At 37.7% G+C, this 25,911-nt stretch overlaps 1 protein-coding gene across 13 annotated transcripts in view; it reads left to right on the top strand.

Annotated features, from left to right (window-relative positions):
• The window catches only part of CEP112 (centrosomal protein 112), a 448,869-nt gene that overhangs the window by 40,402 nt on the left and 382,556 nt on the right, over window positions 1-25,911 (top strand). For 10 of the 13 annotated variants that reach the window (XR_010838020.1, XM_067020489.1, XM_067020491.1 and 7 more), the window contains exons 5-8: window positions 2,922-3,012; window positions 5,450-5,527; window positions 16,266-16,313; window positions 16,572-16,649. Coding sequence is in view for 12 of the 13 variants with exons in the window: in XM_067020489.1 (XP_066876590.1) it covers window positions 2,922-3,012; window positions 5,450-5,527; window positions 16,266-16,313; window positions 16,572-16,649 (295 nt within the window). In the remaining variant the exon portion in view is untranslated. Of the gene's footprint in view, window positions 1-2,921; window positions 3,013-5,449; window positions 5,528-16,265; window positions 16,318-16,571; window positions 16,650-25,911 lie in introns of those variants that run through there. The other 3 variants (XM_067020499.1, XM_067020500.1, XM_067020501.1) reach the window with 2 other exon arrangements.

Raw genomic sequence — 25,911 nt, 5'->3', positions numbered from 1 at the left:
TGACCTCCAGCCCCATCACTGTGAATTTGAGCTGTCATTGTACCTCCTTAGAGTTCCAGTTAATTGTGTTTCCGGCTGGAGTCATTATCAGTGGCAAGAGATAAAACTTCTGTGCTTAATGCCCTATGCTTCTTGTGCCAGCTGGATTTTAGCAATGATCCTGACCTCCTTCTTTAGTTGGCTCAACTGCCTGCACAAGAAGCTGACTTCGGCAATGCCTCTGCTTTACTTGGCCTACACTGGAGCATGTTTCAGGGGAAATAGAATGAATTTAGTTTTGGGCATGTTGAATTGGAGGTAGGGCTATTCAGTTTGTATTTGCAATGGGGTTGGAGGCAAGAGAGCAGTTTGGGCTGGAGATGTAGATTGGTAATCAGAGCTTCTCCTTATTATTTGAAAAACTAATAGTATATTGCATTGACCAGGGAAAGCACATAAAAGGAAAATAAATATGGTTAGACACAGAACCCCAGGGATTATAGCATGTATGAGATGGGCAGAGAAAGAAAAGCTAGTGAGAAAGCTGTGAAGGAGATTTCTAAAGGACCGGATAGGAACCGGGAAAGAATGGTTCTATGGAGCCAGTAAATGTGGCATCTTCAAAGCACCACCCCTGATGTTTTAGTGAGAGCAGCCAGGGTAAGAACAGATCACGGCTCATTTGCTTGAGCACCTAGGAGATCAATGCTGACTTTACTTACAGCACTTTCAGGATGAGTGGAAGTCAGATTGTAGTTGATTGGAAAGGACGTGGCAGGATAGGACATAGATTCAATAACTTATTTTGAAAATTTACTAAGAAGGGAAAGAGGTAGGGTCGGTACAGAAGACAGCTACATGTGACTTAAAAGGATGTGTTGTTTTATGTATGCACCCTGTGTAATAAATAGATAAATGTTTCAGTTCTCTTTTTTATTAATATTTTCTATGAGAAGAATTGCTTTTAATATTTAAGCATTTTTCAATTTTTAAGTATCGCTCTTTTTATGATTGTTTAATCTATTCTTAAAGAAGAACAGGCCACTACTTAGTATGATATATCAGGGTGTCTCTTCCTACATACTAAGTTTTAAATGCTTTATATCAGCTCAAGCACACTGGCTGATGATATTATTCTCAAAATATTACTTTATCTCCTTTTCTCATTTATTTTTAAGTATTTGGATATCGGGACTACTGAGTAGGGGTATAAAAAATCCACAGCTCTCTTTAAAACAACTTTTTCAGACATTCTAAATTACTTAGTAACTAGTCTAAGGAATGTTATTCTGTCAGTGTTAACTACCAAAAAACACATTAATTTTAATCTTGTCTTTTTGAACTACTGTTCTATCTTTTGAGAATACTTAGTATGACCCACAGCTTGTGAAGGAAATCCTGATATGGCTAGTGGTTGAAAGTCAGTGGCTTTAATTCATTAAATAATGGTTAGTTTTCATTTTGTGTCTCTTGAAGTAACCATTCAGAGAACAGATATTTGTAATCATGGAACTTTCATTGAAGTAGCTCGAATAGAAATATATGGGAGAGAAGTGGACATGAAGGGAAGTCAAATATTTTCTTAGGAAACTAGATTCCCTAGGATAATGGATAAAGTAATTTATCCATTATCCCTGGTAATATAAAAATATGGCAGTACAGGAAGATGATTGCACCAAGTGCCATCCACATAATCCAGTTAAAGAGTTAACAATATCACATTGTATATGTATACCACTTTTGCTCTATCCATTCCTCTGTTGATGGATACTTGGGTTGTTTCCATATCTTCAGCATAGTGCCTAGTTAACAATGTAGTATTGTGCTCTTCAAAATTTGTTTAAAGGATAGACCTCATATTAAGTGTTCTTACAACAAAACAAAAACAAAGGTCACAGGGAAACTCTGGGAAGTATTGGGTATGTCTTTTACCTTGATTGTGGTGATGGTATCACAGGTGTTTGCGTACATTCAAACTCATCAAATTGCACACATTTAATATGTTCAGTTCTTTGTATGTCAATTATACCTCAATAGAGCTATTTTTTAAAAAAGAAAAAAATATATGGAAGACTCTAGGCTAAAGTAGAATATTGAGAATGGCTTTTTTTTTTTTTTTTTTTTTTTTTTTTTTTTTGCGGTACGCGGGCCTCTCACTGTTGTGGCCTCTCCCGTTGCGGAGCACAGGCTCCGGACACGCACGCTCAGCGTCCACAGCTCACGGGCCCAGCCGCTCCGCGGCACGTGGGATCTTCCCGGACCGGGGCACGAACCCGTGTCCCCTGCGTCGGCAGGCGGACTCCCAACCACTGTGCCACCAGGGAAGCCCGACAATGGCAGTTTTTGTACTATATTTTATATTGGAGAAAAATCTTTTTGTTCTAATTCATCTGGAAGCTTAAACTATTTTCCTATTTGTGCTCTACTTATGTTTTACCTAAATTAACATGGCATATTTTTAAATTTAGGACTTTGATTTATCTGTGGTTTCTGAGATGGCTTCAAATTAATTCAGACTTTCAGCTATGTGAAAGTTTTGTTATTTTATATATTTTAAGACTTCATCGTGATGTGAAACATGAATCCAACAAAACTTGCTAACCTTTTAAAACAATTATCTTCTCTGAGAATGTATGCTTCAATTTTTCTCTTCCTACACTTAGGAAAAGGGGAAATACATGTGGTTTATTATAGTCTCACTTAACAATAACGTTTGTTTGTAAGCAAGCATGTGGCATTTAGGTGACATTTTATTTATAGTTTAATAAATACAAGTGGTTATTATTCGTATTTCTTTTTTCTTTGCTATTGAAACGTCATTGTTAATATAAACAGTCATCTCATTTCCAAAAGAAAGAAAATATTGTAATCCTAGATTTGAATACCCCTATGTCCTCTGAATTACCCCAATTCTGATTGTGACTGTTTTGTTCTCTTAATAGGGAACAATGCATTGCAAAGCTCCAAACCACATCACAGTCTATGAGTCCAACCTACAGAGAAGATGGACAGATTATTACCTCAAAGAGTTGTGTAAGATCAGATTCTACTTTTGTTTTTTTGTTTGTCTGCTTCTTGTTTTAAAATATCTCCACATGTTTTTAGTTTCATATTGTTAAATTCCATACTTACAAGCAATAAAGTCTGAAGGTTTTGGTGAATATCCTGGTTTCCAAGAAAGTGGTGTATTTGGTATATTCCATAGCATTCCTTCTGTTTTCTCAAAGATTCTGAGGCATCGTGTTAATCTATCATTTTTCCTGTGCATTGAAGAATAACTTTGAAAAGATTTGTTTTTTAGTTACTTTTCCCCTTTTACTCAGTATATGTCTAAAAATGATTAGACACACAGTGGTCATAAACTTAAGAAATTGGGATTAGTTTGTAGTGAAGTAGGGAACACTGCCTTCCTGATAAAGGTGAACTGTTCCTATCTTGAAATATGAATACTTGTCTTGCATTTAACTACTTAACATAGATTTGGTTTGACCATGGAGCTAATGAGCATTCCAGTCAGCTTGATAAAGAGAAGGACTCTGCCTGCTTCCTACAACATAACTCTGCTTGTCTTGGGTGATGAGACTTTTAGTTACAAGCAAGTCGTATGTGATGCATGACTGTTTTAGCACATTTGCTCTGAACATAACTCCTTCCATTTTCTCCAGTGATGGAGAGTTCCAGTTTAGAACTTTCATAAATATCTTTATATAAAGAGCAGCACATTTTAGATATTTGTGAATTTATTATCAATCATTATATTTACTCAAAATAAATAAGGGAGGTACATTTTAAAAGACATTCTCATTCACACACACACACACACACACACACACACACACACAAAAACATTCAAAAAGCAAGGGACCAACAGTAGAGGCAATAATGAATTTTAATATAGTGTATATAATAAACCCAACATTTTGTTCAGTAGAAATCTGGAGATTCAGTAAAATATGAAGAACATTTTTTTTTCTTTTAAATTTTGAATTTTTATTTATATTTTTATACAGCAGGTTCTTATTAGTCGTCAGTTTTATACACATAAGTGTATACATGTCAGTCCCAATTGCCCAATTCAGCATACCACCATCCCCACCCCGCTGCAGCTTTCCCCCCTTGGTGTCCATACGTTTGTTCTCTACATCTGTGTCTGAAGAACATTTTAATATATTTTTCATCACTTCAGATAATTTAACTGACCATAGATAGATTTATTTGTTAGTAGTGAGGTTTTCTAAAAGCATGAAAATGCTATACCAACAAATTAAATTTAAATTTAAATAAAATAAAATATTTTGGCTGTACTGTAGGATATACATTATTATTTTACACAGACTTACCTTTCTAAGTTTTTAGGGCTTTCAGATCATTGTCCATTTCTGGGTACAGATCTTTGGCTGTCCTCAGTTAATTTTAATTTTAATCTGGTTTGATAAGTTTGTAATATAATACATTATATGGGAGGGAAAAGAGCATGGGATTTTATTTTATTTTTTTAATAAATTTATTTATTTTTACTTTTTTATTTTTGTGTGTTATGTCTTCGTTGCTGCGCGTGGGCTTTCCCTAGTTGCGGCGAGCGGGGGCTGCTCTTCGTTGCAATGCTCAGGCTTCTCATTGCGGTGGCTTCTCTTGTTGTGGAGCACGGCCTCTAGGTGCGCAGGCTCAGTAGTTGTGGCTCGCAGGCTCTAGAGCACAGACTCAGTAGTTGTGGCACGCGGACTTAGTTGCTCCACGACATGTGGGATCTTCCCGGACCAGGGCTCAAACCCATGTCCCCTGCATTGGCAGGCAGATTCTTAACCACTGCGCCACCAGGGAAGTCCCTTAATTTTTTTAAGAAGTAAAGAATTACTTTTTCATAATAAATAATTAAGTTTTCATGATGTGAATCCAAAGCTTATTTGTCTTTATGTACAGTGTATGAATGAGAATTAATTTAAGAACAAAGAACTTCTTGGATAACAATACAAACTTCCCTGTTAACTAATTTTAACGAGAGTAAATAATTCATGTTTTCAAGTGTTCCCCTACCCCCCTTTAAAGCTACTGTGGTATACCACAATTAAAACTTTTTGCGAAATAACTTAAAGAGAAGAGTCTGGATTATTTTTTGAAATATTCTTTTGATTTTTTTTTGAAATCTAGTTGCTGTGTGAATATATTGTGAAGGCATCTCATAGCCTTAAGCAGCTGTAATAAACAGTCATTACTTAGAACTGAGAACTAACTCAGTTGTAACATAATCCTTTCCTCTGAGAGTAGTATAGCATTACTAAAAAAGGCACACAAAACTCTCATTACTCTGAATGACATATATTTTGTCCTGTTTTCTCTCTCCCTCCCGTCTGCCCTTCCTTCCTTCCTTCTCTCACTCCCTTCTTTCCCTCCTTCCTTTCCTCTTTTGTTTCTTCCCTCCATCCTGTCTTTTTTTTTTATCCTGTTTTTCTTTTTCTCTTTTGTATTTCAGGAAATTCATTCGAAGAAATCTGCTCTTTCTTTGGATGACAGTGACATCGAAGCTCGCCTTAATAGTTGGAATCTTGGGGTAAAAAAGTATTTGTTTCATGTATGTATGTTGATGTGGCAGAATCATGTTGTATCTGGAAAGCATCTGCACTGATTTAATTCTAAACAATGACTATTACTGGCTGTGAGACATTTAGTACTGTGTGAACACTGGGAAGGACTTGGGGAACAGGAAGGAGAAATAACATTCCAAAGAAGCATGAGTGGTCCCTGCCCTCGACAAGCTAGCTGACTTTCTTGCTGGTGAAATACGAGATATACACATGAAACAGTTAAATAAACTTTAAGATAGTGTATGATCAAACTATATAACCAAAATGAGTTATATAGAAAGTAGAATCCTGAGGTGGAGGAGAGAGGAGGAGGACTTGGAGAAGCAAGGTCAGTTGGGTTAAAAAAATTCTCCAGGAGACCTCAGGATGAGCCGCCATCGTGGACAGCGGTTTTCATGTTCAGAGGCCGGCTGTGACTGTTTCTGGGTGGATAGGGAGGAGGGGGCAGGAACTAGAGGCAGAAAGAGGCGTGAAGAAAGATGTGGCCGTGACTGGGACTCAGGTGGGGTTAGAGGGCAGTGCCATCAGGCTGGGTTGTATTGGAGCTTTGAATACTAAACTGAGAAGTTTAGCTTTTAAATTTTAGGCAGTAGTGAGATTAATTTTTTTTCCCCTCCACATTCCACTTTACATATATGCTGTTTAAATGCTTTCAGGAAGTGAAAGGGGTTTGGTCAATTTTTTAAATCCCACTTTATTATTATCAAAATAATTTGTAACTTGAAAAATTTGAAAAACACATAAAGTCAGATGAATAAAATTTGTATTAACATGTTGTTAAATATATCTTTCCCTCATTTTTTTCTGTGTGTATTGATAAAATTAAGATTTAAACAAAATTGGGGTCATATTATAATTACTATTTTATTATGTGCTGTTTTAAATTTGGTATAAGTTTATAATAGTTTTATTAGCATGAATATTAATGGTAACACTAATTTTTCTTTTGGGTAGATAGTTCATAACCTATTTAAACATTCTGACATTTTTGGACATGTAGGTTGCTCCCAGTTTATTGCTAATATAAATAATACTGCAATAAAATTCCATAAAAGAGTCCTTTTTTACCTATTTAGTTGCTTTCTTAGGTTATGTTAGATCTTGGTACATTGCCCTCCAGAAGGTATATACCAGTTTGTTCTCCAACCAGAAGTATATAGGACTGTCTATTTCTTACTTCTTCACTGACATCAGGGGTTGTTATTTGTTTTTAAAGAAACCTAAAACCCTTCCTACTAATAATGTTCTTTTTTAAAAATGAATTTATTTATTTATTTTGGGCTGTGTTGGGTTTTTGTTGCTGCGTGCGAGCTTTCTCTAGTTGCAGTGAGCGGAGGCTCCTCTTCATTGCAGTGTGCGGGCTTCTCATTGTGATGGCTTCTCTTGTTGGGAGCACAGGCTCTAGGTGCACGAGCTTCAGTAGTTGTGGCACGTGAGCTCAGTAGTTGTGGCTCACGGGCTTCAGTAGTTGTGGCAGGTGGGCTCAGTAGTTGTGGCTCGCGGGCTGTAGAGCACAGGCTCAGTAGTTGTGGCATACGGGCTTAGTTGCTCTGCGGCATGTGGGATCTTCCCAGATCAGGGCCCGAACCCATGTCCCCTGCATTAGCAGGCGGATTCTTAACCCCTGCACCACCAGGGAAACCCCATACTAATACCGATCTTTAATGAAAGCAGTGCTTCAGGACATGTGACTAGGTGGTATTAAGAAGGTCACAGTGGGTGTACATAGACACGGAGAAAGGGAGACAACCCTCCTTTAGGTGTCTGTGGTGGACTCCACAGTGGTGTGATTTCTGTGAATCTGTGAAGATGAAAAGGATAGGAAAGAAACACATTTCAAAGAGAATAAAGAATGCTTAGTGGCTGATTGGTGGGCTGAATAGGAGGGCACCTGAAGGTTTGGTTCCAGGAAAATGGGAAGGTTGTCTCTCTGTCAGTTAATTGATTGTCCGATGGGGGAAGCATTTCAGGGGTTTCAACGTGTTATTCTAGACTGGTAGGGTTAAGAGAGGCGGTAAGATTAATTGGGGAGTTCAAGGTTTTCAGCTCCACGAGTGAGTCTCCAGGGCTGGCGTCTTGTTTTGCAGCCACACTGCTGTAGGTGGTGGCTGTATCCAGGGCCTGGGACAGCTCTAGTCTTCAGAGACTTCAGAGTGAGGGAGCTGGCTGCGCGGTGGCCACAGTTAGCAGGGTGGGGACCTGGTTAGTGGGGAGGGGACCCAGTTAGCGGGGACCCGGAAGGATTTAAAGCAGTGTGAATCTCCCAGGCATCTGGGGAGTGTGCTAATGAAAGAGAAGAAAGAATTGATAAAGAGAGGGCAATAAGAGGTCAAAAGAAGACCCTTTTCACATTGGAAGGGGTAGGGGAAGCTGCCACTGGAGGGGAGTGCTGAGTTACTGGTGTGGGAGAAGAACCCAGGAAATCCCTCAGGAAGACCCATTCTGTTTGCCAGAAAGCAGTATCAAAGTGAAAAATAAAATTCTGGGCTATCCTTTTAAACTTGGCTTTGCCCTTAACCATTTGAAACTTCTGATGTACATTTCTTAGCACAGAGTACTTTTCACAATTATTTAACTGTTAAGAGGATTAAAATTTTCATTCATATAGTAAAATTAAGATAAAACATCTAAAATATTTTGAGGTAATGCCCTAAAATTAGGACTGCCTGGGGTTTTGTTTCACATTTTTATTGTTCAAAGAATGCACTAACAGTGTAAAATATGAAAGTCTTGCATTTTTATATTTTTATAACGCATATGCATTAATCAGGTTGAACTGTATCTCTTGATCACAGTAGAATAATTTAAATACCCAGTGTATTCAAAAGCTTCGATTTTGCTTTTAGTTTTGTATGAGAATGTGCAATGCACTTTTGTTTCTTTCTTCCTCTGAATGATCAGTTTATAGCTAGTTAATTTTGTGCTCTGTACTAAGGGCACATGTTTTATACTGCTGGCATGCCTGTCAGCACCTACTTTCTGATTCATTAGATGTTCTAGATTTTTAATTTTCTAGTTATTGTTGAAAAAATACATTTCTCCCCCAATTATATTCTTTCTTTTCCTAGGAGTGTGTTAATATTTTCCCTAGGAATGCATAATTCAAGTAGAAATTTACTTGGTAAAGCTAGCAATTAAATAATACAATTCCTCCTGTGTTATTTTTTTAATTACTCTTTAACCTTTTTAACCTTTAGCTTTTGGGAAGCTTTCTTGCTTTGTTAACACATATTTCATGCATGACTCTGTCTTTATGTAAAATGTTTTTCTTTTTTCCTGAGCACAGCTGGGGGACCTGGAGGGGGAGGGCTCTCCCAGGCCTTCCATCGGGTCACCAGCCCACCCACCCGTTCCCATCTGGGGCCGAGGTGCTGACTGAGAGCCTCGCTCCCATTAGGAGCGAACAAATAGTGGGGATGCTTTAGGTGACCCCCTTAGGTCAGGTCTCTTCAGAATTTGTGAGGGAGATCTCCCAGGGTGGGCGGTGGAGGAAATGGGACCCGGCGGAGGATGGAGCAGGGCAGGTCGGCGGGAGTGAGGCCCCCGATCCCGCGGGGAGCTCCGAGGGGGGACAGCGCCCCTACCCTCGTCCGGGGGCCCCACTGAGGGTAGAGCCCATGGGGGAGAACTTCCTGTCCAGGGCTGGGGGCCACCTGCAAGCCCTCGGCAGCTGGGGACGCCCCCGAACCCCCCCTGTAAGGAGTGAGGGACCCCTGGCTGTCTTCCCTGTGGTCGCCCTACCGGGGCCTGTCCAGAACTGCGCTCAGTCACTGGGCACAGCTGTCCCCCTGGCTGGGCGGACACGTGGGCGAGCCTCGGAGACCTGGATAAAGTGGACTAGTTGGAAGCCAAGGAGCTCAAAACTGATGGATACGGTAGATGCTGCCAAACGGTTTTCTGAAGTGATTGTGCCAGTCTGCACCCTCGTCGGGATGCGGTGTGTACAGTTCCTGCCCCTCGACTTTCTCTTCCATACTTGGTGGTGTCAGTTAGTTTTTCTTTTAATTATACAACTTAGCCATCTTGACAGTGCTTAGTGACATTGCGAAGTGTGCTTTTAATATGTATTTTCCTGATGACTGATAGAGTTAGATGCCTTTTAATATGTTGACTGACAGTTTGGGGAGCCTCTCAGAGTTAAGCGCTTACTGAAGACTTTGCCAGTTTTCCTGTTGGATTGTCTGCCTTTTTCTTCTGAATATGTAAGAGCTTTGTATCTGTTCTGGTTGACTACCTTTGGAATATAGTATTGTAAATATTTTCTTCCACTTTGTTGCTTTCCTTCATTCTCTTACTGGTGTCTTTGATGAACAGAAATTTAAAATTTTAATGCTGTTCATTTTCACATTTTCATCTCATGAAAAAAATGCTTTTTCTGTCCTGTTTAAAGTCTTTGACTATCTTGAGTTCCTGACGATGTTCTCCTATGTTTTCTTCTAACAACTCTTTTGTTTCACTTTTTCTGTTTAGATCTACATGCCATCTGGGGCCAATTGTAGTATATGTTGTAAGATAGGAAGTTAAGATTTGTTTTTGTCCCTTATAAGTATCCAGGTGACACTCCCATTTATTGCAAAGACTATTCTTTTCCTGCTGTGCTGCAGTGTTACTTGTCTCATCGATCAGGTGACAGTACATGTGTGTTTCCATTCTGTTCCTTTGGCTTATTTGCTTCTCCTTGTGGTAGTGATTGATGTCTATATCTGTATTTCATTTGTGCTCATTAAATGTTTGTTGAAATGTGAGTAAACCAACGAATGAAACTTCATTTGTAGTATTTTTTTCTGCGGAAAACATTTTTCAAGTTCTAAAATATTGACTTAAAAACATTATTTTGGAGCATAATTGATTTGACATTGATGACTGAATGTATTTTATGCTATAGAAAGAGTTTTGGCAGTTCTTCTGACGGATGCTGTGACTTAAAAACGCTGATTCTGGTTGTGCTGCTAGTAATATATTGCGCGAGAATGTCCTTTCCTCTAAGACAGTTAAAATATCAGATAAAGTGTCTTTCTATTTTTCTGGAACCTTGGAGCATCTCTATTTGATCAACATTAGTTAGTCTGTAAGGAGGTCAGTGTGACCAAGTCCTGAATAATCTGAAGAAACAAACTGACAGAACTCTTTGTAAGCGAACAATTCTGCTAAAAAACTTAACAAAGTAAAATGTTAAAAGACAGTTTTCATTAGAGAGCATTCAGATATCTGTATTTATGTCTAATTTAAATTATTATTTATTTTATTATTGTGACTTTTTCAAACAAGAAATGTTCTGTCACATGATTTATTCATGCTATTGGAACTAAATTATTTTGGGCTTTGCTTTCTGTATAATATTTTGTTAGACTTTAATGTTTCACATAAATTCTTTTTATCTTCCATTTTGGACATTCCTTATTGTGGTATTCTTTCTTGAGGTATTATGAGAGAACAAGAAGTCTTCTAAAAGAGCATGAAGAAAGTAAATGTTAAGACTTTACAGATTGCTACAAGTCCATGTTACTTGTGGATTACAAAGTGGGAACATTTAACTTCAAAGCACGTGTGGCTGCTGTTATAAAATCAGAAAATAGATTGCTTATTTCCCTCAAATAGACTAAAGAACATGCTCTACTATGAATAGTTCTCATTACATTTTAAAAGTGGGTATGAGACAAACTCAATGTATTGTAAATGAATAACAACAACAGGAGATTTATACTTGTTTACAGTGTTCATTCTTGCTTTTAAATATTAGAATAGTCTTTAAAAAATTAATTAATTAATTTTTGGCTGTGTTGGGTCTTCGTTGCTGTGTAAGGGCTTTCTCCAGTTGCGGTGAGCAGAGGCCACCCTTCATCACGGTGCGCGGGCCTCTCACTATCGTGGCCTCTCTTGTTGTGGAGCACAGGCTCCGGACACACAGGCTCAGTAGTTGTGGCTCACGGGCTTAGTTGCTCCGTGGCCTGTGGGATCTTCCCAGACCAGGGCTCGAACCCGTGTCCCCTGCATTGGTAGGCAGATTCCCAACCACTGCGCCACCAGGGAAGCCCAAGAATAGACTCTTTTTTTGGTCAACTTGAGAGGGGAAATTTATGATAACAGGATGAGTCCTTAATTTCTGTATTTAATGGCTTTTAAAGATGAAGAGGATGAAATAGGAGTTATTTTTGCACAGTTGAGAGGCTACATTGTAATTAGCTAAACCAATATTTTGTACCCTGCTTATAAATGTAGAGCCGGGTAAAAATAAGTCACAGATGGTTTTCTTGGCTTTTGGTTTTAAATTTTAAGCTTAATTAGAGCTTGAGCATCTTTGGGAATTCTCTGTTTCCCTCTTCCTTTATTTTCCCCCTTGTATTTAATTCTGCTTCATGAATTAGGGTTTTATATGCATGTGTCTTTGAAGGACTTACTTTCTGTGCTGGTTTTCTCCATTCCAAAAATAGGAAATGGTTACTCACTTTTCATATATATACCTTCAGACAATAAATATTTATTGAGTATACTTTGCTGCCTGCTGGAAATTTGCTGCCTCTAGTTTTCAAAAAGCTGTGTGTATATAGTACAGTGTTATTTACTAAAGACTGTGCCTCTTTCTTTGGTACGATATTTAAGTAGATTTTATTATTATCTTTACTTAATAAATGTTTTCCAAGGTAAATGCACTAATTCATACGCCCAACAGTAGTGCTCCACATCTGGAACACTTTTATTGTCAAATTTTTAATGTATGCCAATCTAGTGGCTGTAAAATACCATCTCTTTGTGGTATTACTTTACATTTTTCATGTTTCTAAACAGATTGAGCATATTTTCATGTTTATGTTATTCAGATTTCCTCATCAGTAAAATGTGTCTCAAGTTTTTCCCATTTTTTTTTTTTTCAAATGGGCTGTTGTTCTTTCTTTTATTTTAAAAGAACTTCTTTACACATTGTGTAGACTAATTATTTGTGCAAATATCTCCATCCAGTTTATGGCTTGCCTTTTCAATTTATTTATGATATATTTTTAAGAGAGACGTTCTTACTTAAAGTGATTAAATTTATTATTTCTTTTTTGTTTATGCTTTTTTTATTTGTTGTTTAAAGAAATTTTCTCTACTCCAAGGTCATGAAGTCATTCTTCTCAGTTGTCTTCTGAAAGTTTTTATAGTTCTGCTTTTAATTATAAGTATTTAATCCTTTGGGAATTTATTATACATGGTGTGAGGAAGGGATCTGCTCTTATTTTCTTCCTCTTATTGAAACACATCCTTATTTTCTCAATAATTTGCAGTGTTATATCTTTCATGAATCGTAGTCTTATATATATTTGAGTTTCTGGTACTTTCCAGTTAGTTCCTTTGAGTTATTTTCATTACTATAGTTTTATTATGTCTTGTAAGGCAACCCACCTTGCTTTTTTTTCTTCAGGCATGTCTTGGCTATCCTTGTCCCTTTATTTATTTATATACATTTTATAATGAGCTTATTAAATTTTCCAAAAACCTTATTGAGATTTTGGTTTGGATAAATTTAGTCACTAGATCTAGTTAAGGGGAATTGACATTTGTACAATATTGAGGCTATCCAAAAACATGGTTTCACACTCCTTTTATTTCAGTCTTAATGTCTTTCAGAAAAAGCTTAATTATATTCTCCATAAAGAGTTTATGAATGGTTTCTTAGATTTAATTTTAGCAGTTACATACTGTTTTATGATTATAAATGATGTCTGTAAAATCATCTTTTTTCCTAGATGATTTTTGCTAATTTATAGAAATGCAGCTGACTTTTACATATTGGCATCTGGCAACTTTGCCAAGCTCTTATTTGGTCAGCCTCTACTTAACATCTTTCTATTTTTTGTCTTTATTTGTTGTGTTCATTATGAACTTCCTGAAATTATTTAAAAGTTGTACTTGAATATATATTGTTCTAGTGGTCGTGGAATGTAAATATCATCAAATATTGACCCGCAGGAGAGTGGCCTGCCTTAAGTGGGCTGTCCAAAAAAGCCTGATGAATCAGAGCACTGCAGACAGGGGAGTCAAAAGGGGGGCTGTGTGACAGTTTTCTTCTGTTTCATGGATTTTTAAAAAAGTGATTCCTTCCGCTGACAGGTTTTGATTTTGATGTTCTATTTTTTTTTATAGTAAGCTTTTGTGGACATCAGATTCTTTTTTCTGTTCATGATTATTTCTATTAGGTTCTTCTGAACAAGCAATAGCCAGTGAGCATATGAGAGTGGTGGCTTGGGCAGCTTACTTTATTTCTTAGTTCAGGAAGGCTCCCTTCTCCTGCTCCACTGAACTGCAATATCTTTAGTAGATGGTGCCTTCTGTGGCTGTCATTTTGGCCTGTCTTCAGATTCCTTGATTTCTTCTTGTTTCCATAGGGACCTTTTCTGTAGCCCCTTTTTCTTTTTTCCTCATGGACAGCCTTCCTTCCAGGGCCCTCCCTCTACTGCAGAAGTGCTCGCTTCCTAAGATCGCCTTCTCTGGCCCACACCCCGTGACCCTCTTTGACTCCTCTGTCTCCATCCCTCTCATCTCTCAGCCTTTTTGTCTCACCCACTTAAGCCACTTTCCTTCTACAGGTCAATATTTGATGACATTTATGTCCCACAACTAGTAGGACCCTCAGGACTTGCTTTTTTTCCATCTTATCACTCAGGTTTGGATCTAATTCTGCTGATTTATCTTTCTTTGGCCACTTATATGTTATTTGAATTTTTTGTAATCTCTTTCTCCTTGTTGTGATGTAGACATGGGTGATGGGTTTTAATAAAAATAAATGCTCTCTTTGTTCATCTGTATGGATTTTTGGAGGATGGGGAGAGAAATTTAAATTCAGGCAGTTGCCATTACTTTATGGGAACCAGCCTCCAGGTGAAAGAAATTATTTTGTAAATTTCTTCTAATTTAGGTGCAGAAATATAGTTATTCTTCAGATCCTATCTGTCGCTATAGAGGCTTAAAATTTTTTTTTGAGTTTCATTGAAGTATAGTTGATTTACAACGTTGTGTTAATTTCTGCTATACAGAAAAGTGACTCAGTTATACATATATATTCTTTTTCATATTCTTTTCCATTGTGGTTTATTAAAGGGTACTGAATATAGTTCCTTGTGCTATACAGTAGGACCCTGTTGTTTATCCATCCTATATTAAAAGTTTTTTGATTAAGTTCTATTTTTAATTTCATTGCCGCTATATTCTTGGAGTAATTGATTCTTTACCCTGAACTTTATTGTCAAATTGGGTATGGATTGTTCATCTTCCATGATTATTAATTATAATACACCATTTGAGAAGCTTTTTGAAAGCACAATGGGATTTTGTAGGAGTGGAACCCAGTAATATATATTTGAAAAAGTTTGTCAGTTGATGCTAATGGTTTACTTCAGGGTAAAAACCACTCTCCTAGGTTGAAGTCATAATTAGTGTTACATTTATATTCTTGTACATTTTGAGGTTATCCATGTAGCTAATTGTGAGTTTATGATGTTAAGAGACTGGAATTCCATGATAATGATTTTTAATTATCACTTCATTTGTGGATCAAATAGTTGAGATAACAATCAGTGTTTCTAATTGATCATATAATACATTAATTCAATAAATATTTCATTGAAAGCCTGCTACATGCTGAGTATTATGCTAGGTTCCAGGAATACAAAATTGAGAAGTCATCATCCTTGCACTCACTGAGCTTAAAGACAGATGTGGAGACCTACTGATAAACACGGAAATATAACAGAAGAGCCATGAGAGACACACAGCGTACTTCAGGAGATGATAAGAGGGTGGGATCAGGTGCAGTTTGCCCCTTCCTTCCTTCTTTTCTTTCTTCTCTCCTTCTTTCTTCTCTTCCTTCCTTCCTTCCTCCCTTCCTTTATTCCTTCTTACTGAATATTTGTGGGACACCCACTACCTACTGGGTCCTGTGGTGGATGTCTGGATAGGTGTGTTACAAGACAGGCATAGTCTGTTTTCAGAGTCCACAATCTTTTGCAGAAGATAGATGTTAGATCAGAAAAAGAAGATGAACCACCAGGGTACTGCTGCAGTAGTAGGAAGTTAACTAAATTTCCTGGTGGAGACATTCCTGAACTGAGAGTCTGGAATAAGTTAACCACATGAAGAAGTTGGGAGAATGATTTCACAGATTGCAAAGACTCAGATATGGGAGAGAGTATAGTGCTTTCAAGGTAAAGCAAGTTGTTTGGTGTCCTTGGAACATAGGGTATATTGGGGGATAGAAAGGTAGGTATAGGAGGAATCCCAAAGGAATTTTGTATTCCAGTTTTTATTATGGAGGTAAAGTTAAGGATTCATACATCAAATCTGCCTGGGAGTGTAGCGATTAAATTGGGACTTGAAGGATGATAGGAGGGTACGTATAGGGGTTAGAGGGGTAGACAGAGGTAGAGAGGCACAGGAGGACCTACTGTATTCTGGTGCTGTAGGTCATTCAGGGTCCTGGGGGATGAATGTGAGGTGAGGAGAGGTGGGGATGAGGCTGGGTGGTTAGGCTGTGAGAGAGTCAAGCAGGTGCATTTATGGCACAAAGGGGTTTATGCTTTATATTTTATTTGTTCATGGGGCACTAAAAATATATTATGCAATACCCATTCTGAGAAACATACTAAATATTAAGACATATGGAAAACATTTTCATTATAGTTTAATTAAAACTCAAATATTAATGTCTTTATTTTATTTTAAACTTTTCAGATAGAAAATCCTCGGTACCTGAGGCAGAAGCCTATCCCGGTTACTTTGGTAGGTGAGAAACGCATTGAACTTTTCCTACGGTCAGATATTTTGAAAGAAGATAATCCTCAAGTTATTTAGAGAAAATAATGCAAGTCCACATTATGAAACATAATAGTCCTATTGATCCTATTGCTTGGACGTGAATAAATCACTATTTTTCTCCAATATTGGTATTATTTTGGCAAGAACTTCAGCCAATTTAGAGTTTGCTTTTTGATAAACCAGGCCTGAAAAAGTATTGAATGACTCTTCCTCGTTCAACAGATGACTCCCAAATTCAGCCTGAGAAAATGCAGCAGTCTCCAGGATGATCAGTTACTGTCTCGAATGCGTGAGAAGGAGGTAGGATCGAGATATTTCTGATGTATCTAATTTATTAAACAATTTTTGTGTTTTGTGTAATGTGAATTTGCCGGTTAGAATAAGGTTGCGCGGCGGGAAGAGGGGGTCATCGGCACGGATGTGAAATGCGCTGAGGCAGCTAAGGCAGGGTTCTCTTCCGCTTGGCGATGCCCGTCTTCCATTTTGTGTGTCCTGGCTCCAGGCCTGCTGGACAGATTACGCTGAGGGGCTCTCTCCTGACCATCAGTTCCTGATGATTATCAGGGCCTATCAATTCCTGACTGTCAGAGCCTGGGGGGATGGCAGGTTTTAGAAGCAGTATCTTTTTTTTTTTTTTTTTTTTTGAGGTACGCGGGCCTCTCACTGCTGTGGCCTCTCCTGTTGCGGAGCACAGGCTCCGGACGTGCAGGCTCAGCGGTCACGGCTCACGGGCCCAGCCGCTCCGCGGCATGTGGGATCCTCCCGGACCGGGGCACGAACCCGTGTCCCCTGCATCGGCAGGCGGACTCTCAACCACTGCGCCACCAGGGAAGCCCTAGAAGCAGTATCTTTGACCTCAGTGAATCCCTTCATCCTCTCTTTATCTCAGCTTCCTCATAATGTATCTTTCAAATTTCACTATTTTTACTGATTCTACTATTTTAAATTGATCTGCTAAAATCAGCTATGCTAGAGCTGCTATAGGACACAATGTACTATCTTTCTTTGATCATTTGAAAATAGAGTTATTAAAGAGGCAGTGGTGTTTATTGGTTAAGAACAAAGGCTATGGAGTCAAGAATATGTGGATATAACTCCTCCTTACCAGCTATGTGAAAATGGGCGGATACCTATCCTCCCTGAGTCTCAGTTTCTTCAGCTTGCTTGGGAGGTGTCTGCTTTACAGGACTAGTAGGAAGATTTTGTAGCCTTTGGGTACCTGTGTACTCCACATGTATGATAGTAGTCATTAATTTGCTTTATTATTTTCTTTTAAAATTATTCTGGAAAATTAAAAAGTCATCATTATTATTTTATTTTTGCTTATGACATCAATGAAACACCGGTCATCTGTGTGGTACGATGAAAGACAATTAGATTAGGAACCTGAAAAATTATGTTCTTAACCTGCCTTAACCATTTTCTAGTTGTATATGACCCACGGACGTCAAGGGTATTCGTTTAATTTTTGCTTAAACAGGGTTGTTATGAAGGCAAATGAGAACACAGTGAATATGTATGTAGCTTGTAAATGGTAATGTACTATTTAAATGGGCAAATGGTGAAAAATATTATTGGACTTAGATTAATGGTTCTAATTAATTTATTTCAATAATTTTATCTTTATTTTTTCTTTCATTTTAATGGGAGGCGTCTAAGAATTTCTGAAATTTAATTTCAATTTGGGTATTTTCAACATGATAGAGTTTTCTTACCATCCCATTTATAAAATATCACAGAAGACAATGATATTTCTCTTAGATATTCCATACAATATCATGAGCGTATAAGTTTATTTTTTTCATAACAGAGGAGGAAGCGCTATTTTTTTCTTTTAAATTCCTTTTTTTAAAAAAGTATTTATTTTAATTAATTGATATTGGAGTATAGTTGCTTTACAATGTTGTGTTAGTTTGTTCTGTACAGCACAGTGAATCAGCTGTATGTATACGCATATACCCTCTTTTTTTTTTTTTTTTTTTTGCGGTATGCGGGCCTCTCCCTGTTGTGGCCTCTCCCGTTGCGGAGCACAGGCTCCGGACGCGCAGGCCCAGCGGCCATGGCTCACGGGCTTAGTTGCTCCACGGCATGTGGGATCTTCCCGGACCAGGGCAGGAACCCGTGTCTCCTGCATCGGCAGGCGGATTCTCAACCACTGCGCCACCAGGGAAGCCCACGCATATACCCTCTTGTTTAGAGTTCCTTCCCATTCAGGTCACCACAGAGCACCGAGTAGAGTTCCCTGTGCTATAGGGTAGGTTCTCATCAGTTATCTAGTTTATATATAGTAGAGTATATGTATCAATCCCAAGCTCCCAATTCATCCCACCACCCCCCCTTTTAAATTTCAATCTGGTGGAGTGAATGCTGCTGATCTCAGTAATATTCTGTCATTTTATAGCTCCAATTTAAGGCATGCAGGGTTTTGTTTCGTAGTGCACTGCTAGTGTTTTTGAAGAACCTGTTGAAATAAAAAGAAATTACACTCTAAAAAGCATTTTTGAGGGTAATACTTACATTCAGATGCACCTTCTTTGGAACTCTTGTTTTGAAATTCTTTCCTTTTAAAAAAATTGTCATTAATTGTTTTTACAGTCAGTCTAAGTCATTACCAACTATTTTTTCTTTTCCTTTTACTGTTGAGACTGCTTACAATAGAATATTTAAAATAATTGAAAGGACCTGGTGTCTTTTTGAATTTTTTTTTGGTGTTTAGTGAAATAATGTCCTTATTCTTTATGATGACATCTTGGGTCAGGGGTAAACATACCAAAGCTCCCCACATACGTGTTGAAAGAGAAGACACTTAAAGCTATTGTGTATTGCATATGAGATTCATAATTTTAAATGTGTGTGGCTTTATTTATTTCCACACCCTTATGTTTTTGTTTTTCTTTTTGGCATTCTGTAAAAATATTTGTGGCATCATTGAGAAGTTTGCATGTAAACATCAACTTACACCATATCTTAAAATATATCCAGTGTATATTTTGGCTAAAATAACTCTTTGTGTAGCTACATAGTTATTTCTGACTTTTTTTAAAAACTCCTTTATTAGAGTATAATTGCTTTAAAATGGTGTGTTAGTTTCTGCTTTATAACAAAGTGAATCAGCTATACATATACATACGTCCCCATATCTCCTGCCTCTTGCGTCTGCCTCCCACCCTCGCTATCCCACCCCTCTAGGTGGTAATAAAGCACCGAGGTGATCCCCCTGTGCTATGCGGCTGCTTCCCACTAGCTATCTATTTACAGTTGGTAGTGTATATATGTCTATGTCACTCTCTCACTTCGTCCCAGCTTACCCTTCCCACTCCCTGTGTCCTCAAGTCTGACTTTTTTTTTTTTTTTTTCTGTATGCGGGCCTCTCACTGTTGTGGCCTCTCCCGTTGCGGAGCACAGGCTCCGGACGCGCAGGCTCAGCGGCCACGGCTCACGGGCCCAGCTGCTCCGTGGCATGTGGGATCGTCCTGGACCGGGACATGAACCCCATGTCCCCTGCATCGGCAGGTGGACTCTCAACCACTGCGCCACCAGGGAAGCCCTCTGTCTGTCTTTATATGCATTCTAAATATTTCTATGGGGTAATGAATTATGTCTTACGTGGTAAATTGAAATAATGGATTTTTGTAAGTTTAGTATCATAAACAATTTAACCTCTAAAATAAAAATTAATGCTTGGAAGTGTCATGAACAATTGTATGTGATTATAAGGTACAAGTAAAGGATGTATTATATGCAAAAATGAGAATGAATATAAAAAGGCAAAGATAATTAGGAGTCATTTGAAGGTAGAGGAAGGTAGCAGTTTTGATTGCCTTTGTAAATATAAAAAGACTAATTATATTTTTAATACAGAACATGTATTTTTTTTTTTTTTTTTTTTTTTTTTTTTTGCGGTATGCGGGCCTCTCACTGTTGTGGCCTCTCCCGTTGTGGAGCACAGGCTCCGGACGCGCAGGCTCAGTGGCCATGGCTCACGGGCCCAGCCGCTCCGCGGCACGTGGGATCCTCCCGGACAGGGGCACGAACCCGTGTCCCCTGCATCGGCAGGCGGACTCTCAACCACTGCGCCACCAGGGAAGCCCTGGAACATGTATTTTTTTAAAAGTTTTTTTCAGTTTCAGGAGATAGTTTTTTAATATTTTCATTTTTGAAATAGAGAATACTAATCATTAAAAGAAAGACGTTCAGACTTCAGGAAAAACATTGATTTTCCTGAATTACATGTGTATCTCTATGCTAAACATAATATAACTGTTAGAGATCACGCTGTTTCCCCTGTTCTGGTCACTAGAAAGATCAGAGCTTCCACAGCGTATTTTCAGCAACTGTAATATTTTATGACGTGTACTTTTTTTTTTTTTTTTTTTTTTGCTATACGTGTGCCTCTCACTGTTGTGGCCTCTCCCGTTGTGGAGCGCAGATTCCAGACGCGCAGGCCCAGCGGCCATGGCTCACGGGCCCAGCCGCTCCGCGGCACGTGGGATCCTCCCAGACCGGGGCACGAACCCGCGTCCCCTGCATCGGCAGGCGGACTCCCAACCACTACGCCACCAGGGAAGCCCTATGACATGTACTTTTGTGTGCTGTCCTAAATCTTTGTCCTTAGTGGTCTCTTTCTATTTCATAGTCTTTTCAATTTTTTGTCTATATACTTTAATCTTATTATATTTGTGTATATCAATATTTGTATAACTGTCTCAAATTCTTTCTAGAATGGAGCATGAATAGATGGATAAATAGAAAAGTCCGTTTGCAAAGAAAAAGAATTAACAAAAAAGAAAATACCAACCATACCGCTTTAATATTTTTGTCTGTTTTCAAGAGATAGTTTTCTAACTTGGATTTTCCCCTAAACTTAAATGCATAGTTACATTGTGATGTGTGTAGTTATCCTTTAGAAGGATGATCTTATGTCTACTTGATTAAGTCACTTTTGTTAGACATATACTTATGGGCATGAGGATAAATGCTTTTCTGTTTTGAAATTCAGCAGGCTCTTGCATGTTCACATCAGACAACCCTGATGTGTCTTGTACATGTTCTCATCTACAAATGTTTTTGTTGTTGCTGGGTGGCATTTTAAAAATTAAAAATAGCATTGTTTCAAGTGAGTTAAGTTTATTTTAAAATTAAATATTAAATATTAAATTAAATAGTAATCTTCATTTCCTCAATACCTGATCTTTTCTCTTCAAGGTAATTAATCATTGCAGAAAATTTAATGTGTATTCTCTTTAAAAGTTTCCAGGAATGGGCTTCCCTGGTGGCGCAGTGGTTGAGAATCCACCTGCTGATGCAGGGGACACGGGTTCATGCCCTGGTCCGGGAAGATCCCACATGCCGCGGAGCGGCTAGGCCCGTGAGCCATGGCCTTTGAGCCTGCGCGTCCGGAGCCTTTGCTCCGCAACGGGAGAGACCACAACACAGAGAGGCCCGCGTACCGCAAAAAAAAAAAAAAAAAAAAAAAAAAGTTTCCAGGAATATCTCATTTTAAAAATACAATTAAGATCCTAGCACATACTCTATATACTGTTTCATTTTGCTTTTTAAATGCTAACATATATTCTGATGATTTTTTTATATCAGTAGTATGGCATCATCTTTTAAAATAGTTGCATTGTATTTTATTTTACTGATGGACCACATTTTATTAATATAGATTCCTATTGAGAGATAGAGGTTATGTAGAGTATTTTGCTACAACAAATAGTGTTTCAAGAATATCCCTGTGTATATTTTTATGTATTGCATATTTCTTCTTATACAATAAATTCTGTGAAATTGAATTGCCCAGTAACAGGGTTGCAGGTTTAAATTTTTGATTGACATTGACAGATTGCCCTTAAAATGAGGTTATGTCTGCCTCAGGCTGCAGGCTTGGGTGAGAGCAGGGAGTGACCGACCGCCAGTGGGTGTGACAGTTCCTTTTTGGAGTGATGAAAATGTCCTAAATTAGGCTGGTGATGTTGCATAATTCTCTGATATATCAAAAGACATTGAATTGTATATTTTAAGTGGGTGAATGTTACAGTGTGTGAATTATATATATCTTAATAAACTATTAAAAAAGGTTAGGTCTATTTGTACTTGTACCAGTAGTGTATGAGAATGTCTATTTTCTCATTTCATCATCAACACTGAATTATAAACATTTTTGATTATCTGTGAGATGAAAAATAGCATCTTGTTGCTTTGATATTTCCATTGCTCTTTTTTTTTTTTTTTTTTTTTTTTTTTTCCGGTATGCGGGCCTCACACTGTTGGTGGCCTCTCCCGTTGCGGAGCACAGGCTCCGGAAGCACAGGCTCAGTGGCCATGGCTCACGGGCCCAGCCGCTCTGCGGCATGTGGGATCTTCCCGGACCGGGGCACGAACCCGTGTCCCCTGCCTTGGCAGGCGGATTCTCAACCACTGCGCCACCAGGGAAGCCCCCATTGCTCTTATTGTAAGTGAGAATGAACATATTTTTTCTGTTTATTGTCTTTTTAATTTCACTTTTGTGAGCTGTCTTTTTTTATACCTTTCCATATTTTTGTTAAATTGTTTGTCTTCATTGTGATTCCTGAGAACAATTTATATGTTAAGGAATTCAGGTCTTTGTCATGTATCTTACAAGTATTTTTCTCTGTATGTCTTTTGATTTATTTCTATTTTTTTTAATGTATAGAAGTTTTATTTTCAGTAGTTGGATCTATCAGTCTTTTATCTATGGCTTCTGGTTTTTGTATTTTGCAGAAAAGACTTTCTTATTCCAAGATTATGAAGAAAATTCATATTTTTGTCTCTTTTTAAATCTTATTTTTGTATTTAAATCTCAGATCCATTTCACAGGGTTTTACTAGGAGTAGTGATGATAATCTAGGTTAGTCAATTCTTAATGTTATAAAATCAAAATTTAGGAAGTTGAAATGCTTAAGTTTAAGAATGCAGTAAGTATGGAGAGAATTGAGTGACATGAAATTCTATACAGATTACAGAGTTTGCCTGTGTTTAATAAATGATTTAATTCTTTTGATGCTTTAGAGAGTCCTAAAATATTAAATTAGCCTTTGGAAATCAAATTTTATAAAACACAACTTCCATTTTAAGTTTATAACTGTGTGGAAAATACCTTAGATGTTAAATGAGTACTATTTGCAATATTTTATTAGTTGAAGAACTGTAGTAGTTTTCTTTTGATTGGTAAAAACACACCTATAAAATATTTTAAGATTAGAAGTTTTTTTCAATTTATTTGGCATTATGGGAAGACGTTCGGTGACCATGATCCTTTATTTTAACCTTAGTCTGTCATTCACAAACATACTTGGACTTGTTTGCCTTTGTAATTGCTAACACATTTCCTGTGATATCCACATCACAGAATTGTGTGACCTTGAGCACCATCAAACAGTGGGGTTCTTTGTTTTTTAGTATTCTTAAAAAAGATTTCTGACATAGATTAAGACATTTGGAAAACTGTTGTCACTGAAAATGAAAGAAGAGACAACACAAGGGGAGATCAATTTTCAGAACAACCATCAGTTTTCAGAGAACAGACAGTAGAAACTGCTCTTTTTGTGAAATAAAATAGAGTATTTCCTTTGAACTTCACCTCCACCCACATTGAATGTTCCCACCCATTGCCTAAAAAGGGATATTGCTTCCTTCTTACACAGAATGCCAATTAGGCATTTTTTCCTTTTGCAAATCTGCTAGTTAAATGTAGAATTTAAATAAATCCATGATGATGTAATCTACAGTCATTGAGGGAATTTATATTTTAAAACATTTCTTAGGAGTATAGCATTCAGATACACGCAGTCTTACAAACTGTAATAAATAATTATACCGAGGAGAACCACTGGGAAGTGCATGCAGGCGAGGATGAGGTCATTGCCCAGGCGTCGGCAGCCTCTGCTGTCTGAACACTCTTCGCCATCTCACCTCATCCATGTCCCCCAGCAGTAGCTGCTATCCTGACTTCTCTGGTCATTTCCCTCCTTTGTTTTTAAACTCGACTTTACCACCAATGCCTGCATTCTTGAAAATATTTGTTTTAGTGGATTTTGACCTTCATTTAAATAAAACTAAACTTCACAGATTTTTTTGCTCAATAGTATGTGGGTGACGTTCATCCTTGTTGCGCCATTTAGCTATAGTTGGCTTCGTTTGCATTACTTTCTTGTCAATGACTCTTCCGCGGTTTCTTGCCATTGTCAATGAATCTATTCCAATTTTTGACTTGAGCAGACAATAACCCTATGAACAATCTTGTACATGTTTCCTGACACACATGTACAAGAGTTTCTCTAGGGCAGTGGTTCTCAGAGTGTGGGCTGTGAACCCTGTGGTCCCCAAGACTCTTTCATGAGGTCTATGAGGTCAAAATTATTTTTGTAATAATTTAAAAATGTTATTTATTTTTTTACTGTGTTGACACTTGCATTGATGTTGCAAACACAGTGCTGGGTAAAACTGTATCCTAACCCACATCAAGGCAGTGGCACCAAATTGTACTGGTAGGCGTATTCTTCACTGTCACATGCTCACAGGGAAAAAATTACCAATCTTATTTAAGAATATCCTCGATGAAGCAAGTAGAAAATTATTAATTTTATTAAATCTTGTACCTCAAACATGCATCTTCTGGATATCTGAGTGATGAAATGGAACCATGTATAAAGAACTTGTGGTTCATATCCAAGTACATATCAATGTGCTAGAGGCAAAACCCTTCTGTGCTTTTTTTCAGTTATGAATTGCAATAGCTGCTGTTCTTGTGGAATATCATTTTTATTTGAAAGAATGACTGAGGGACAAAATATGGTTATTTGGACTTGGATATTGTCAGACATTTTCTCAAAAATGAACAAATTGAGCCTGTCACTTTAAGCAAAACAACTGACCATATTTGCTGCTGGTGATAAAATTTGACCTTTTAATACAAATTAGAATTTTGGCAACCTTGTATCAGTCACTGTGAGCTCGAGAACTTTCCAATACTAAGACCTTTCCAATGAGATTGGTGGTGGTGATATGAAACAGTGTGAAGTTTTTATATTATGTAATGAAATTTTCAATATTTGGAAATCTCTATAACTCATTGAACTGATGTTTCCCAAATGAGTAATGGATGATGTTGTAAAATCACGCATCGGTAGAAGAGCCATTCCAAGTTCAAGATAGACCAACAGAACTTACTGTGACGGTGTGAGGAGTTTCATATTCTACAATGCAAGTAACTTTATAAACCTAGCACTTATGAGTGTTGGTTTACTTAAAAAGAATATCTACAATTATTCAGAAAGCGTATTAAAATACTCCACTTTACAACTACGTATTTCTGTAAGGAAACATTTAAGGAAGAACTATATTCCAGTATTACACAGGTTCTTTGAGATTGTGGAGGAGGAGGGACTGCTTCTCAACTGCTCTTATTAGGCAGTCCCGACATGGTTAAAACCAAAAAGAACATTCCAAGAAAAAAATCAAGTCCCCGTAAAAATAGAAATGTAGTAACAAAGTTCATTGTCAATACATTGAGAACAGACTTTTATTTAGTAAATGATCC

Source organism: Kogia breviceps, chromosome 19 (genome assembly GCF_026419965.1).
Source record: "Kogia breviceps isolate mKogBre1 chromosome 19, mKogBre1 haplotype 1, whole genome shotgun sequence".
In the NCBI taxonomy this organism is placed as follows: Eukaryota; Metazoa; Chordata; class Mammalia; order Artiodactyla; family Physeteridae; genus Kogia; species Kogia breviceps.
Note: the sequence above shows the minus strand (reverse complement) of the source record. Positions and strands in the feature narration are given on the sequence as shown.